We start from the raw sequence: 18,795 nt of genomic DNA on the forward strand, positions 1-18,795 counted from the left end.
AGATATTTAGACTCAACTCTTTAATTAGTTCTCAGGGAGCTGAGATGTTCGCAGCTAAATGTGACCGATTGCATCATAAAGGTCCCTTGAAAGCTTATGCTGTAACTGTGCGATGGGGCAAAGAAAAGAGTCTTTACTGCCACCATAGTATTGGCTAAACCTCAATCCACAATTTTTATGAATAGTGGACAGCCTGGTTAATCTGAGCTGTCTTCATTCGGTGGCTGATGAATTTCCCCAAACAGGAGGGAATTGTATATTACTTTGGAGAAAGTCAAGCAGATTTGGACTGAAGTATCTGCTTCTGTGGAAGCAGAGCAATATCTTGATGTGGCAAACAGCAGGTCTTCATGCTCAGTTGAGATACTAGAGGAGTTAGGAATACTTTGTGCCACAATCATGTCTTCCTGCTTTTTGAAGGACAGTGAGGAAGAACTAGTTCTGTAGTTTATAGAGACTATCAGTATCTTGCTGGTTGATGGCTTTCACCATCTCGCTGGACAATGCCAATCTAGCTGGCTATCACCTTACTATCTGATCTTCCACCTTTGGTTAAGATTGTAAAGAAGGTTGTGGTGAGACAACGTTCAAATATTTAGATGCCTCGGATCTCCTTGACCCCTGTTCAATCTGAGTATCAATCTGAGTGCAGGACAGAGAAAACACTAGTGGTTGTGTATTCATCTCTTCCTAGCAATGTGTCCTCACTGATATTATTAGCTTTATCAGCTACCTTCAATAATAAGTTTTTTCAATATGCTGAAGACTTCCAGCTCTGTTTCTCAATCTCATACAATCCAGCCATTGGTGTAGAATGCCTTATCTGTGTGTTTAGTAGAGATTACAGAGTGGATGATGGTTAGCCGACTGAAGCTGAATCTGGGGAAAAATTAGGTAATGTTGGTAGATTGAGGGAGGCGGTCAAAAAAATATGAGGACTATATCTGCTCCTTTAATTGAGGATGGTGGTAGCCATTTGTTAACAAAGTTATCAATCTATGGGAGCCCCAAGTACTGTTGGAAGATTATATCTAGGATTCTTTTTTAACATTTTCAACTGACTCAGACACTGTAACTATTTTCTTTGGATATGGACCTGGTTAAAGTAATCCATGCTTTCTCAGCACAAAACTAGGGGCCCACACTGTAGATCAATGGAAACTGAAGCTGATGCAGAATGTGGCAGCTAATCTATAGTCTGCATTGGTTGCCATTGGTTCTTGGGTGGAGTTTAAGGCGTTGATTTTAGCCTGTAAAGTTCTATATGGCTTGGGACTTGCCTATATGAAATACAGCCTCTCTCTTCATGTAACAAAATATTATTCTTTCTACAAACACAGTTTTTCATAAATTATAAAATGTTTCTTTTAAATATGAGTTTATGAACTCTAAATATTAGAGTGGCTACATAGTACTAAAGTACATTAATATGTTTTATTAGTAAACTCAGGAGAGGAACTGAAAAAGATTTATATTACTCTCTTACCAAACTTAAAAAGCAGAGGTGACAGATCATGCACTTTCATTTAACTGAAAGTACCAGAGTTGACATGGATGAATTAATCTATAAACTCTGCAAAAATCACTAACATGCAGAGTTCAGTGGAAGTTCTACAGAAACCTGCTTAAGGAAAATGATTAACTTATTGTCTATAAGCATACCTGTGATACTGTTTCATGTCCAAAAGCTTTTCTCAAGTCATCTTGCTTCCCAATTATTTTCTGAAGCTAAACATAACAAAAACAGAGAATTTGTAAACATTTTGATTGGTCTGAGATTCTTGTGTTTGTATTTCAGAATTTATTTTTTTATTAACTTCACCTTTTAATTAATCCCATATTTTTCTATTGATTTGTTTTCTTACCATCAAATTATTTTGTGTATTAAATCTTTACCCTTTCTTCCACTTTTGCACAGAGGTCCAATCCACCACTGTTGTCTTACTTTATAAGTTCAAGCAAAACATTGCATAATGAGCTGTCTTTATACTCGTTATTCTGGTTTTTACTGACATAGGTTCTCTTATATTGGGAGGAATTTTTTTACATCCACCCCTGAAAAATCTCAAGATTCAGGAGTGTTATGTCCATGATCATTTTAGGAGATAAGAATCTGAACATGAAAAATATGGTTATATTTCCCCTCACCCACACACTACTTTACCAATGCATATTTACATGTTTTTGAATAATTCTCAAAATAGTGTAAGAATCCCTCTAGACAACAAAAAACTTGTCTGTTTAAATAAAGTACCATATGGTGAAAAAGACCAGCTAATTCCAACTGCAAAGCAATTTAACAAGTCAGAGAAACTACTTTTTGTTTTTTAAATCAAAATGTGGCCTGGACTTTTTTAAAAAATAGAATACTCTTGAATGAGTCAATGGGTAGAATTTTCAAAAAGCACCGAAGTTTCATTTTCAAAAGTCACTTAGCAGCCTAAGTCACTCACATTTTGAAAAGTCACTTATGTACTATTTGAAAATTTTACCCAACATCTAAAATAATGGTATCAGGAAAACTGTAACTATTAATCTGCAGTTTACTATAAATACCTTAAGTGTATCATTCAGAAAAACCCTCAGGAGCAAAAGCTTTCTTCATGGATATGTTTTATAACTGTTCACAAATAGCTTCTTGAGAAGTCAACATTCTCACAAAATGGAGTGAATTAACATAATACATAGCAAAGTTCACCTACCTTTCATAGGCATTTGTACCAATCCTCAAATGGATAGCAAAAATAAAAGAACAAGAAACTTGTCATTACATCTAGGATACAGGCATAGACATAAATAGAGCGCTATGGATTTCATGTCACTTAGGGGAGATGCTTTAAAACGTATATTTATATTGCCATCTCCTAGTCTGTTTCTCTCTCAAACACTCTGAGCCATCTCCCATGCTGTCCCTATTAATGGGAAAAGCTTCCTAACAAAATTTACAAAGCCACTAATTTGTTTTCAAATCTCTCCTTAAGACTCATCTTAGCCATGATGCCTAAAAAGCAGTACTGGCTGACAGTGGCTCTGCAGATGGTGAGCCAAGAACACTGTTTATTGTTCACACTGTTATACTCCTTCTCCAACTCCTTTTATTCTGTTTGTCTAATCTACCTGTTGTGTCTTGTCATAACCTAGATTCTGAGTTCTCTGGAAGCAGGGACTGGCTTTTTTACAGCATGTTCATACAATGTTTGGCATAATGAGGCCCTTATCCTTGGCTGGTGTTCCTAGGTTCTTTGCAATACAAATAGTAGCATTTCTTTGAAATTTTCCGTAATCCTTTATTTCTGGTTCTTGCGGTACTTTTGTGGCCTACAGTAAAAGCACTGCCTTTGTAGAAGCATGAAGTTCTTCCTGGTAATGAACCAAATTTTTTATAGCAAATAGCAAATTCTGCTTTGGGCAAATTCATGATTGCTCACAAGAGGAAAAATTGTTTGAAAACTGTCTTTTAACTTTTTTATCTTTTAACTATTTTATTGTTTACATGAAATCAAAAGAGATGAAGCAGCAAAACTTTTATTCTTCCACAAACCAAAGAATTATGATTTAGCACTGGTTTCAATGCTTGTGAGATTTTTTTTTAATATACAGTCTGCTGAGAGCACTCACTGTCATGTCAAGGCTTAAAGTGTAATTTTGATAAAAAGCTATCTATAAGATTTGTTTGTTGTTTTCCTAAACTATACATAAATACATATGAAGGTCATTATCCAGGTTTTAGAAAAAAAATCAACTGGTCTTTTCAGGGCCGGATTAACCATTGTGGGCCTGGTGCTAAACATATTTGTGGGCCTCCATGGGCCACCACAGTAGCAGCACCAGAACTTGCCCCCTCCCTGCTTCTTTCCTGCAAGAACCCAGTGCTCGCTGCTCTCCCTCCTCCCCCTTCCCTGTTGCTGGATCCTCTCCACCTCCCTCCTCCCCATTGCAGGGCTTTAAGCACAATGAATTAAGTCACTGCATGCTTTGCCTTCATATGTCCATATACTTCCTTTCTGACAAACAAGAAAACTTAATCATGTGGACCAACTATCCACTTGCAAGAAATATAGGCATAAACATGTACGAAACTTTACCCCATCAATGAGCTAGTTTGATCCTTCAGAACCCCATAAAATTTTTGACCACAGTGCATGGCACTTTCTAAAGCCAGACCTTAATTACATTTATTTCTAAATAATGTCTTAATCTGATAAATAAGAGCAGTGTTTAATTTTTTTGGCATCCAAAAATCAAAGACTTAAGAACATAAGAATGGTCATACTGGGTCAGACCAATGGTCCATCTAGCCCAGTATCCTGTCTTCCAACAATGGCCAATGCCAGATTCTTCAGAGAGAATGAATAGAATAAGTAATCAAATGATCCATCCCATCACCCATTCACAGCTTCTGGCAAACAGCAATCCCTGCCCATCCAGGCAAATAACCACTGATGGACCTATCTTCCATGAACTTATCTAGTTCTTTTTTGAACTCCATTATAATCTTGACCTTCACAACATCATCTGGCAAGGATTTCCACAGGTTGACTGTGCGTTGTGTGAAGAAATACTTCCTTTTGTTTGTTTTAAATCTGCTTCCTATTAATTTCATTTGGGGATCCCTAATTCTTGTGTTATGAAAAGGAGTAAATAACACTTCATTATTTACTTCCTCCGCGCCAGTCATGATTTTATAGACCTCTATCATAGCCCCCTTAGTATATCTTTTCCAAGATGAAAAGTTCCAGTCTTATTAATCTCTACTCACATGAAAGCTGTTGCATACCCCTAATTATTTTTGTTGCCCTTTTCTGTACCTTTTCAAATTCCAATGTATCGCTTTTGAGATGGGTAGATCAGATCTGCACACAGTATTCAAGGTGTGCGTGTACCATGGATTTATAAAGTGGCAATATGATATTTTCTGCCTTATCATCTTTCCCTTTCCTAATGATTCCCAACATTCTGTTAGCTTTTTTGACTCTCGCAGCACATTGAGTGGATGTTTTCAGAGAACTATCCACAATGACTCCAAGATCTCTTTCTTGAGTGGTAACAGATAACTTAGACCCCATCATTTTATATGTATAGTTGGGATTATGTTTTACAGTGTGCATTCCTTTGCATTTATCAACACTGAATTTCATCTGCCATTTTGTTGCCCAGTCACCCAGTTTTGTAAGACCTCTTTTTAACTCTTCACAGTCAGCTTTGGACTTAACTATCTTGAGTAGTTTTTTATCATCTGTAAATTTTGCCACCTCACTGCTTACCATTTTTCCCAGATCATATATCAATATGTTAAGCAGTACAGGTCACAGTACAGACCCCTGGGGGACACCACTATTTACCTCTCTCCATTCTGAAAACTCACCATTTATTCCTACCCTTTGCTTTTAACCAGTTACTGATACAGGAGAAGATCTTCCTTCTTATCCCATGACAGCTTGCTTTGCTTAAGAGCCTTTGGTGAGGGACCTTGTCAAAGGCTTTCTGAAAATCTAAGTACTCTATATCCACTGGATCACCCTTGTCCACATGCTTGTTGACCCTGTCAAAGAATTCTAGTAGATTAGTGAGGCATGATTTCCCTTTACAAAAACAATGTTGACTCTTCCCCAACAAATTGTATTCATCTGTGTGTCTGATAATTCTGTTCTTTACTATAGTTTAAACCAATTTGCTTGCTACTGAAGCTAGGCTTACTGGCCGGTAATTGCCAGGATTGCCCCTGGAGCCTTTTTAAAAAATTGGTGTCACATTAGCTATCCTCCAGTCAGCTGGTACAGAAGCTGATTTAAATGATAGGTTACATATCACAGTTAGTAATTCTACAATTTACCATTTGAGTTCCTTCAGAACTCTTGGGTGGATACTATCTGATCCTGATGACTTAGTACTGTTTAATTTATCAATTTGTTCCAAAACCTTCTCTAATGCCACCTCAATCTGGGACAATTCCTCAGATTTGTCACCTAAAAAGAATGGCTCAGGTTTGGGAATCTCCTTCACATCCTCAGCTGTGAAGATCAATGCAAAAAATTCATTTAGTTTCTCTGCAATAACCTTATCTTCTTTGAGAGCTCCTTTAGCATCTCGATTGTCCAGTGGCCCCATCAGTTGTTTAGTAGGCTTCCTCTTTCCGATGAACGTAAACTTTTTACTGTTACTTTTTGAGTCTTTGGCTAGCTGTTTTTCACATTCTTTTTTGCCCTTCCTAATTATATTTTTACACTTTACTGGCCAGAGTTATGCTCCTTTCTATTTTCCTCAATAGGGTTTAACTTCCACTTTTTAAAAGATGCCTTTTTGCCTCTAACTGCTTCTTTTACTTTGTTGTTTAGACACAGTGGTACTTTTTTGGTCCTCTTATTATGTTTTTTAATTTAGGGTATACATTTAAATTGAACCTCTATTGTGATGTCTTAGAGTGTTAGTCTGTTTTTAGCAAAACAGTGAGAGTCCTGTGGCACCTTAAAGACTATCAAATTTATTTGGGCATAAGCTTTCATGGGCAGAAACCCACTTCGTCGGAGGCATGAAGTGGAAACTTCAGTTTGGTAGGTATATATATATATATATATATATATATATATATATATATATATATACACACACACACACACATGCCCAAATAAATTTGTTAGTCTTTAAGGTGTCACAGGACTCTCGCTATGGTATCTTAGTTTCCAAGCAGCTTGCATGGATTTCACTTTTGGCACTGTACCTTTTAATTTCTGTTTAACTAACTTCCTCATGTTTGTGTAGTTCCCCTTTCTGAAATTAAATGCTACCATGGTGGGCTGCTTTGGTGTTCCCCCAGCCACAGGAATGTTAAATTTTGTTATATTACGATCACTTCTTGGACCAGATCCCGTGCTCCATTTAGGATTATATCAAGAATTGCCTCTCCTCTTGTGGATTGCAGGACTAGCTGCTCCAAGAAGCAGTCATTAAAGGTGTCAAGAAACGTTATCGCTGCATCCCATCCTGAAGAGACATGTACCAGTCAATATGGGGACAGCTGAAATCAGTACTCAGTACTAATTTTGCTGACTCATACAAACATCTATACTTAGAAACGTTCATTTTCTAAGAGGGGCTGGGGGCAAGAGCATAGCAGGGCGGAGGGGGGTTGGTCCCCGAGGGAGGCAGGGGCCAGAGACAAGCACATCAGGTGAGGGGAGATGGCCAGGATCCCCCAGGGATGGCGTAGAGCTAGTACCTACTTCCCCAGTGACCCCCCCTCCCTGCGCCAAGCCCTAGGGCTGCCGTGCTCTCCCAGCCCCACCAGTTACCTGCGCGGGGCGGGAACTCTGTTCGCCTCCCACTGGCATGTTTCCGGGTCGCTCAGCTCACTCTCTGGCAGCTAGGCCTAGGCAGGGAGCCAAGGGAACAGGATGGAACCGCTTCTCATGCCAACTGAAGATGGCTACTCAGGGTCGCTGCTCTGTGCAGCACAGCGGCTGCCTGCAAGAGCCGAGGTGGCGGCAGGCCGCCCCCTGCCTGGCCTGGCTGCCTGGAACAGGGGCTGAGTGAGCCAGGAAAGTGCCGGAGACTCCGGATCACATGGCCCATCCCTCCAGTTGGGCTCTTGCAGGCAGGAGAAATGGGGGGGGGGGGGGAGGGTTAGGGGAGGCTGAGCGAGGGCAGGGTCTTGGGGCGGAGTGCAGGTGGAGCCATGGTCTGGGCACGAGGGCCCCTTCTGGGTGTGGGCCCAGGGCCTTGGCACCTCTGGCACTGTTGTAAACCTGGGTCTGAGTCTTTTCAGGAGTTTGAAGAGGTTTTTCCAGGACAAGGAGGGTGGGCGGAGGAAGAAGAGGTTCGCAGTGGAATAGAGAGAACTGTGCCCTTAAGTAAGAGATTCTATTACTCAGTAGCTCCAGGATTCTCATCATATTGTAACATTTAACTGTGTTTAATATTTATATCTGTTCATCATAGTAATACACTAATGGCCATCATCCTTTAAATAAAATAAGTCAAAGAGGATGAGGATATTATGCATAATTGATGCCTCTCTACCAAAGAAATATATTATTAAGAAGCAATATTCTCAGAAGGAGACTAGCTTTAGTAGAATAGACTTCATTTTTTATAACAAAAACAAAATTTTTCATCTCTTGAATTGGTAAATGAATTTAGTGCTTTTGGAAGGTATAGAACTGTCACCTATGGAGACTATACAAGTATTGTATGTCGCACCTCTAGGCGAGAGAGCGTAGTTTGATGTCCACATTCAGTTAATTTTTGGCTTCTAGTTTTTTTGTGATGTGCACTTGTGACATGCTCCACTCAGGGTAGCCCAGAACTGTAAGCCTCTGTTACCCCTCTGCCTTAGCAAGAGTGAACTTTGCTGAAGATTATACTGTGTGTCAGCGCCGTGCCACATCAGCAAATTCCTTGGGACTCTGGCAGCCTTAATTTCACCATTCCGGTAACGATCAGTGAACCCCAGTTCCCTAGTTCCCCAGAGGTGTCTCTGTAATGTCCAATCCTTCTCATTGGATCCTCATGAAGTTCATTGCCTCTAAAGAGACAGTACACATGCCAACCTGTTAGATTACTTGATGACTCACACTGTACTTCAGTATAACAGCACTGAGATAGTTATAGTAAAACTAATAAGTTTATTAATAAAGAACAGCGCTTTACATGATACTAAGCAAGAGAAAAAGAGATAGGTATCGTTAAAAACAAAACACAACATGCTTTCTAGTGACTAAAAATTAATATCAGCATGTTATAATCTTTGCCTAAGCAGTTTTCTCACCTACATCAAGTTACTAGCATGTCCAGCCCCCAGGACAGAGGATCCAATGCTCATGGAATCAGAGGATGCTGTCCCCTTTGTTCCTTAAGCGATAGGTAATTAAAGGGTTCCCTGTACTTTTTTATAGTTCAGAAGATCTTTGAAATGTAAACACAAAACTCCTCTCCATTGCTGTTGTGTAGATGCCATGCTGTCTTTCTGGTGCTTTGGTCAATTTGCTTTTTTAATTGACTTAATGACTTTGTTTACCCTAGATGTAAATGTACTTCTATTATCTATGGCCTCATCTTGCTCAATTTACATTGGAGACACAGGTAAACAGGCGAAACAACATTCCTCCATTTACAACAAACTTGTGTATTTGCTCTGCTCAGATTGCTTGGTCTGAACATATTTTAGGAATCTATTTCCAGCACACATACATCATTCTTTACACGCTAGACAAACACACATCAGTCTATAATATGAATGACCAGTGGGTCACCAATTTTTATATGATGCCTTACAAGATACTGTTTGGCTAAATATTGTGACAACAGTGTGTTGGGTGCACCCTTTGCCAGTATGCATAAAGGGACTCAGGGTCACAACTTGTCAACTAGGAATTGTATTGAGACCAACAACTCATATCACTTGCTATCCTAATGAAGTCCAGCTTCCTCCTGGAATGATGGATAGCAGTCTTTGTCAGTGCCAGAAGGAGGTTGACAAGGAGGTCTTGCAACTTTGTGGAGCCATAGATAGGATGTGAAAGGATTGGGAGATGCAGGCAGAAGTGCAGTAAGAAACTCAGTAGGAGATTCTAGAGGAGCTAGGCTGCAACCTGCTGCACCCTGTGCAGATGTGCGCCAGGGTCTCCCTGTTAATGCAAAAGGGACAGGTGTCAAGGGAGCTCATGAACTGGGTCAGGTACATGCCCATGCTCCATGAAGGAGCCACCAGCTGATATTCCCCGTGGTCCATGAGACCAGAGAGGACTACAGGATGGCTTACTGGGATTCCCTGCCCTCCTTAGGTGGCAACAGATCCTGTCACTTGGTGTCAGGGCAGGAAATGAGGGCAAGGAAGTGAACAGTGTGAAGCACGAGTGTGTACTGATGTTTCCTGGGTGCGGTATGGCGGTGGGCTGGCTTGATATTGTGCGGCCAGCTCAGGTGGCATGGAAGATGAGTAGTGAAAGAGACGGGGGATTTCAGGAAGAGAAAGGATGGCCCATAACTAAGGCAGCTGAGAGCTGGCCTTGAGAATTAGATTCTATCCCTGCCTCTGTCACAGAGTTGCAATGTGATGCTGGGCAAGTCACAAATCTCAATTTTCACAGATGGCCATTGTGCCCCTGATTTTCTGTGTGTCCAAACTGAGACACTTGGGGCCAGATTTACAGAACTACTCAGAACTCATAACTGCAACTGAAGCCAATAGGAGCGGTGCCTTGAACATATAAAATACATTAAAATGCTAAGTATTCTAAAAAATCAGGCCTTGGGCATCTGAACTTGGGCACCCCAAATCAGTGGACAGATTTGCCCGCTCTATGTCTCAGTCCCCATCTGTAAAATGAGGACAAAACCTCCCGACCCAACAGGAATGTTGTGAAGATCAATTCATTTGTGTTTGTGAAGCACTCAAATACTATAGTCAAAAGCACCACACAAATGCCCATGAGGAAGTTAATAATTTTATATTGGGAGCAGGGTTTGGATGGCATGCGGTACACAAAGGGCCCACACACTGAATGATGAAGATAAAAACAAATACCAAATAACCACCAATTATTTGGAATGTCCTAATTATTGATTTCTTGACGTTGCACCCTTAACGTATTTTCTATATCTGTAATATATAGTTTACTCACCGATGTAAAGTTAACTTTCTATTCTTCATTTTGTTCTTGGGTTATCGTGGGGCTAGTAAAACAGAGTACAGAAGTTTTTCCACTTCTAATGCTCGATTGTGGAGTTAAAATTGATGCATATTGAAGGTTTTATAGTGCCTGGATAACATTACATTGAATTTTTGTTTACTTTCAAGTAACTTGGAATTCCATGTGTGATTGCCCTTTGCTCTATTACTTAGCTTTGGGGGGTTTTTTACCCAAATTTGGAGACAATTTTAAAAAGAGACTATTTCTGCTCCAAAAATTACATTCAAGTAACTAGGAAAATAAAATGAGATAACTTTACAAGGTATTGTTTTAAATATAGATTAACTGTATTCACTTACTCTCAGAAAAAGTAGTTATGTCCTTAGCATAATGTAAAGCACCTGAACTGAGAAATCTATGGACAAATTCTTTTACCTGTTGTGTGGAAACAATAGAAGAGGGGCAATGGCAGTGCAAGCTTGCCTAGCTATGTGCTTTTAGCACTGATCTGGAAGGAACATACAGAAATGGTGAGGTGGTAGTTTAGTCTTCATTTGATTCTTTCCTTGCCCTTTCTGCTATGAATAAAGATGTCACCCACTTCAACCCTCAGGTGATGGGAGTAGTATAAGATATTGAACAGAATTCCTGCCTTTCTGTCAGAAGGGAGTGAAGCATTTGCACTTCCTGTGGCCCAAAAGCTCTACTGTCACTGGTTTTGGCAAAATGGGGTTGGCTGCAGTGCTTAATTTATAATGAAAGAGGTGCCGGGGCCTCAAGCAATTAGCTGCTGGGGTCAAGCATTTTTTTACATTCATAACTTGATGCAGAAAGCCCAGAGGTGCCAAGGCTATGAACTGCCAAGCCTAGAGGTGCCGGGGCTCAACCCTGGTAAAAATTAAACACAGGTTGGCGGAAAGAGGAGGGAATGAGCATTGGCATCTATACTCTGCCTGGCCTTAAGGAAGGCAGGTTTTTGAGATGCTACTGTAACATGGCTGGTACCAGAGCCCAGTGGATTGGTGACCCACTTCTGTTGCCCTCCCCAGTTTCCTGAATGATTTGCATGACAAAACATGTGCCTGGCTGCACTCCTGATATTGTTATACATATTATAATTAAGTATACAGCATCCAAAGCATGCTAGGCACTTTACAGACAACTAAGGATCCCTGCCATGAGGAATGTACAATCTGAATAGACAACTAGAAGACAACGGATGAGAAATAGGGTGTGACAAAGCAAGTAACTGAACAAGCACTGATGTTTGTTACACGTTCCACCCCTTTCCTTTTTCTCTTTGTTAGTTATTGCATTTTTGATATTACCTCTCCATTTCCCTGTCTCCTTCACAATGTTTTCCAATGTCATCGTTGGAGGCCCAGTACAATCTGAGTTGCTTGACCACTGTCCTACAGCCCTAGCATAGCTTCAGTTGCTTGCTTGGCTATTCTGACCCCTGTGGCATGACATCTTCCAGTTGGCAGAGACTGAATAACATTATAGATTTCTCAGTTTCTGCACACCATGGCACATAAGACAAAATACAGATACTGTATGCTTGCAGCTGCACATAGATAACGGTGATGGGAACAAGTTATCCTTGAACGTCTGTGGGTACAGTGTTTTATTGCCAAGAGGCATACTTTTACTCCGCCCCTCCTATCACCAGATGTTGTTTTGATGACCCCAATTATCATGGTGAGAATGGAATGTAGTTAAGGGTGGAAACCCAATGTAGGTAATTAGCATATATGATAATGAGAGAGATAATTAGGTGAAGGTTGTTTATGGAAGGGTATAAGTAGTCACCACTTAGACAAAGGGAGGTGCTGCCGGTTGGACCAGAGGATCCACTGACTCCCTGGTGGGGCCTCTGAAGAAAGCCGTTCCTGTATACTGCCTTCTGAGTAACTGCTTAGCTCTCCAGGCTTAGTGAGTAAGATATATTGTAGTTAATTTTAGGCTTTGTATCTAACTAGTATATTTATAGAAAACCTTGCACATTAAACCTTATTGATCTGCAAACTGGGCGTACCGTGTCTCACTGGTTTCCACACTGATCACAAAGTGTCCAGAATCAACAGTCATCATCATCCATTTTATTGAGAACTGGACAAAAATAACGTAATTTTGGTCATTCTGAAATCCTCATCTGATTATCTTCTTTGTGTTGAAACAGCCCCCTATTTTCCCCTTATTTTTTCTATATAGATTTCTAGCACCTTTTCTTATTCCTCTGCCTACCATAAAATGCTAGTTGTTTTAAGGGTTAAACTCTTTCACTGGTACCTTAATCAGGGTTTGAAGCCAGAGATCAATCGTTGCCCTCTGTTACAACTGTGCAACCCCAAAGATTTCTCCAAAAAGGTCAATGAATTCACCATATATCCTCTTTATTGTTTAACACTGCTTAATGCATAGACCAGCGATTCTCAACCTTTTTTTCCCCGAGTACCACTCGGGCCAGGTACAGTCGGGTCAAGTACCACTTGACCCGACTGTACCCGACCCGAGTACCACTCGGGGAAAAAAAAGGGAGGGAACTTGCGGCGGGGTTGCGCGGCGGCAGCGGGAGGGATTTGCGGCGGAGTTTCGCGGCGGTGGGGAGACACGGGTAGCGGGGTTTCGCGGCGGAAACAATGCCCGCCGCCGAAACCCTTCCGCCGTTTCCGCATTTTCGGCGGCACGGTTTCGCACGGGCGGGTGGGAGGGCCCTTCCGGCGGCGGCGGATTCAGCGGCGCGCGTACCACCCAGCCTTCCGGTAAGTACCACCGGTTGAGAACCGCTGGCATAGACTATATGTGTTTTGTGAATGCGTACCAAAACTGAATGCTTCATTAGAGAATCTGTCATTAATTGATGAGATAACTCATTTTATAAAGTTATTACATGCGTCTATAAATCATTCACCACTTTCCATTTTTTGTATTAAAAAACCAGAACATTTGTCCCAAATTAAAGAGCATATTGCTCTGTGTCCTCCTACAGCAATCAAATGAATTTCCCTGAAAAAGACCAAAACTGGAAGATAATCAGCCAGAAAGCTGTTAAAAGGATTATAGTTCCTACAGAAAAATCCTATTACATTCAGGCCAAGTCCATCACACACAGAGGACATGTCCACACTAGGATGCAGATGCATTTTTAATACGTGTTAAAATCCTATGGTAAAATTTTGACCTAATTTAATTCAATGGGAGTTTTGCCACTGACTTCACTGGGGTCAGGATTTCAGTCTCAGTGCAGACAAGCCAGTTGTAGTTGTTACATGTTATGGATGGTCAAGGTAAACCCTACAGTGAGCCCACTGTTTATCCTGACCAGTTAATGTGTTCAAAATATACCTTTTTTTCCTAGTAAAGACAAGGCCTAAAAGTGGTCAGATTTTGGTTCTGAATGCCTCACCACTTTTGCCTGCAAATTTCACCCTGAAGACTGACTGCTGAAGTATTCTTGCTGAATGCATGTACTGCAGTGGAGAAAGAAAAGGAAGAGAGGAAGAAATAGTTCCTAGACTACTAAGAACTTTGTGGATACTACAAAGAGGGCAACAGTATTCTGCAGTATCTGAAGCTTCTAAGTTGCATTCAAGTGAAGCCCAAAGAAGAGTGTGGTACAGTAGTCTAGCCTTGAGATAACAAAGTCATGAAGGTGAGGTCAAAGACAAAAAGATAAAATCTTGGGCCAAAAAGTTTCTGGCCTCTTCTGCTATATGAGAATTCATGAACAAAGGGGAATCCCCTAAGAGACAGAAATTGTAAAATCACCTTGAAAATTGGCAGGCAAATACTTTCATTTGAGAGTGCAGCCACAGTCCTTTCCAGTTCCTTGAAATATTTTCCCCACCTATAATCATTGCCTCTGTCTTATCTGGGTTAGAGCTCATGCCAGCAAGCTTTCAACCAGGTCATTATCTCTACTAGACAGTAGAAGAGCAAGGAATCAGCTCCGTCTGGGGTTGGAGCTGAGAATCTCTTCCAGTAGCTTCACATACAAAGTGAACAGAGGGGTTAGAAGATTCCACTAGCTAGACTAATTAGGGACTTGGGGTATGTCTACACTGAGGGTGGCAAAGTCGCCCCCGTCAGATCGATCTATCTGGATTGACTGAATGATCAGTGAAGATCTGCTCAGTCGATCCAGAAGTCGACACAGTAAAACCACCCCCTCAAGTGGCGTAGCGCTGTGTCGATGGAAACACAGTTCTGGCCGGCGCAGTGCAGTGAAGACATTGTGCAGAAGGGAAGCACAGCAGTCAATGGGAGTTACGCAAGCTACTCTACGTAGCTCGTGTAACTCCCGTCGACTGCCACCGAATCGCCCGGTAAGTGTAGACCACGGCTCAGTTAGTGGAGTGTTAGGGGAAGAGGAACAATTGGAATCTTTGTGATAGGAAGAAAGATTTTGCAGTAATGATGCAAAGATTTTGCAGTAATGATGGTTCTTTGAGATGTGTACCCTTATCAGTGCTCCACTGTAGGTGTGCCTAAGTCCACATGCTGTTGATCGGAGATTTTTGGTAGCAACCTGTACCGCCTGTGCATGCTCTGCTCTCCACCACCCATGAGGCTGGCTAGCTAGCATGCGCAGGCATTCCCTCCTCAGTTCTTCCTCTACTGCAGAGTCAATGACAAGAACTCTAAGTAGAGGGGAGGAGGATGGGAGGAGGAGGATCAGTCCTGGAGCATCATAGGGACACACATCTTGAAAAACCATCGTTAGCGCACAAAGTGAATAACTTCTTCAAGTACTGTCCCAAAGGTGATCCACTGTAGGTGACTCCCAAGCAGTACCCACCACTGGAGGCTGGGACTTTGGAGTAGATTCTGATATGGATGATAGTACTGTGGCACCAAATTTGGAGTCCACAGTTGAATCCCCCAGGATGGCATAGTGTTCTGCGAAGGTGTGTGCAGATGCCCAGGTAGCTGCTCTGCAGATTTCTGATACAGAGATACCCCTGGAGAAGGCAACAGACTCACTGACCTTTTCTTAGAGGCCCTATGTGAGTGGCTCAGAAGTGTCTGCCTGAGCTCATCTCCCCTCAAAGTGGAGGGTTGCAGAGAGGGTTCTTGGTGGGGCTCCGGAAGTTGAAGGGCTTTCTCCACGAGTAGGAGTTTGAGCCTTAGTTCTCTATCTTTCCTCAACCTGGGCTTCAATTGCTGACACAAATGCACACTGCTGTGGAAATGTGTTCTTCTTCCAGACAGCGAACACACTGTGAGTGTCCATCAGTCACCGGGATTGATTCCTTGCACTGAGGCACTTTTCGAAACCAGGGGAGCTGGGCATATCCTTGTCCAGGGGGGGTTCCTCCCCACAGGAATTGTGGAAGACAGAGTCCTTTCCTGCTCTTTTATTTCTTCTTTTTCTTTTATATATATTTTAAAGCATGGCCAAAACAAATATAAATGAGTAAGAAAGAAAAGGGGGCTTTAAAAGAAGCAAATTTAAGGGAATTAATGATCCACGAACCAACAGCTATAGCTCCGTCTCTAATCAGGGCTGGTTGAGAAGAACTGAAGAGGGAATGCCTGTGCATGCTAGCTAGTAGCGTATGTGCTGATTAGGCCTCAACTGGAGTAGTGTGTCCAGTTCTGGGCACTACATTTCAGGAAAGATGTGGACAAATTGGAGAAAGTTCAGAGAAGAGCAACAAAAATGATTAAAGGTTTAGAAAACATGACCTATGAGGCAAGACTGAAAGAACTGGGTTTGTTTAGCCTGGAGAAGAGAAGACTGAGAGGGAACATGATAACAGCTTTCAAGTACAGAAAAGGTTGTTACAAGGAGGAGGGAGAAAAATTGTTCTTCTTGGCCTCTGAGGACAGGACATGAAGCAATGGGCTTAAACTGCAGCAAGGGAGGTTTAGGTTGAACATTAGGAAAATCTTCCTAACTGTCAGGGTGGTTAATCACTGGAATAAATTGCCTAAGGAGATTGTGGAATCTCCATCACTGGAGATTTTTAAGAGCAGGTTAGACAAACACTGGCCGGGGTGGTCTAGATATTACTTAGTCCTGCCATGAGTGCAGGGGACTGGACTACATGTCCTTTCAAGGGCCCTTCCAGCCCTATGATTCTATGATTATAGACAGTTCTCTATGAAAGAGAAATTCTATGCTTTAAATTCACACCCCTCATTAATCCAAATTAACTTTCAAGTGTAGATAAGCCCTAAAAAGTCACTTTAAAACAACTCTGGCTGTTACTGCCAGGTTCCACAGGAGAGTCATTAGTTACTCATAATTAAGGGTATTGAAGGTGCTGATACATTTAATCCTATTTTCAGGAATGTACAATTTCTTTCTACTACCCTAAGGCAATTATAAACAATCAAGGCACTTTCCATATCATATCCAGGTCTGAAATCCAGATTGGGGTTAAAAAAAAATGGGAAGAATTCAGATGCTGCAGGAGTTGCCCTGATACTACTTTCTTACTGACCTTCACCACAAAGTGAAGGTTGTAACTTGCGAGATAATTTATCTCATTTGTTTTGAACAAGGACTGGACTATCCCATATTTGAGGATTAGTGGGCCCAGACATTGCTCACGGGTTTCTACCAGACATGAGGGACATCGGCCCATTTACCAGGTGATGGAACAAACCTTTCCCAGCACATTAAGAACCAGGTGTAACTGTGACTCAATCAGTTCGGGAGACAGTGCACACTCTCTCATCATGCTACCAGAGAGACTTCCTCAAATCTGATTGACATTAATGGGAAACAGATTGAAAGTAATGTTCCAAAATAGATTTTTGATGACATGTAGAAGCCTTTTGGTCATTACATAATTGAAAAAGAAAACATATAGTAGTATCAAAACAACACTTGCTGGGTTAATCAGTGAGACTCTGTACATAGTAAACACATTACGTCACTGAGAGGAGACTGGAATAAAAGAAACACAGGAGGAGGCAAAGTTGTGAAACAGGCAAAATGAACTCATACAAACAGTTGTGACTTATTTTCTTTGGAAGCTAATCACGACACAACAGGGGCGAGTAGATTTTTATTAGCTATTTAGTTTGTTAGCTATAAAGACACTTGATTCAGTTAGATTAATGGTGTTTATGTGACAGTTCTCATTTTTAACATTCTAAAAGCTTAAGAACCAGGATATTCTTTCACTGAATTTATAGCTGATATGCAAAGTCCAAATGTCTGATGATAAATTCTTAGTTTTGAATTGTAATCTACCAAACCAGTGCTGCACAGAAATGAACACTTTAAAATATTCACCTCTCATAAATGTTTAATATCTAAGCATATGAGAAGTTTCCCTCTATGACTACAGATATTGTTTTCCTCTTCCTGCTCTGTACCCATATGGGGTTTGTTCCACCTTCCTCCCAAAACAAGACCACTCTGTAACAGAGGAGATGAGAGGGGATTAAAACAAACAAACAAAAAAAATCCCTTTTCTGTAACTATTTGCCTGATGAAGCAATCCTGTTCTCATCCTTAAGGACAATTTTGAATTTAATGAGTTTCATGGGTTTATATTACATTGTATGTGCTCTTACAACTTCCATTTTTATTCCTTAATACAATATAAAAAGACATGCAAAGTAAATTCATTTTTCTTACTACAATGACTTGCACTTAATATGATTGCATTTCAGGATTCTAATTTGTTTATTGATTTGTATCATTACCTATTTTGATTACTTTCAGTTGTTAATATTGGATAATTCAATCAGAATTGATTGAAACATGGAAATCAGACATGAGATTTAACATGTACAACATGAAGAGAGACTTGCAATATTAATAAGCAGGATTTTTCTTGCTTGCTTTGCTGCAGCAGTACACAGTAAAAGGAAGCAGTGCTGAAGTGACCTTTTAATGCACTGGCACTGCAGGCAGCCAGACAAAAAAAAGCATAGACTTTCATCTGCTTTAAAGGACTTATCCATACCTGTATTGTATCAATGTACTGTATTGTTCAGTTTAAAAATAACATTGGTATAGACACATTTCACTGATTAGGGCAGTTCTACACTACCACTTAAGTTGATCTAATTTATGTTCCTCAGGTGTGTGAAAAGACACCCCCTGGCAGACGCAAGTTACAGTGACCTAAGCGCTATCCACACCAGCGCTATGTTGGTGGGAGATGCTCTCCAGCTGACATAGCTTCCACCTCTTGCCGAG

The 18,795-nt window shown here is 41.0% G+C and overlaps 1 protein-coding gene across 2 annotated transcripts in view; it reads right to left on the minus strand.

The window, feature by feature from the left end:
* Positions 1 to 18,795, minus strand: part of MICU2 (mitochondrial calcium uptake 2) — a 237,973-nt gene that overhangs the window by 26,882 nt on the left and 192,296 nt on the right. For both annotated transcript variants that reach the window (XM_067562865.1, XM_067562866.1), the window contains one exon: positions 1,663 to 1,728. In XM_067562865.1, coding sequence (XP_067418966.1) covers positions 1,663 to 1,728 — 66 coding nt within the window. The remainder of the gene's footprint in view (positions 1 to 1,662; positions 1,729 to 18,795) is intronic.

Source organism: Emydura macquarii, unplaced genomic scaffold, assembly GCF_026122565.2.
Source record: "Emydura macquarii macquarii isolate MOO-44397 ecotype Brisbane River unplaced genomic scaffold, CSIRO-AGI_Emac_v2 contig_2473, whole genome shotgun sequence".
Lineage (NCBI taxonomy): Eukaryota > Metazoa > Chordata > Testudines > Chelidae > Emydura > Emydura macquarii.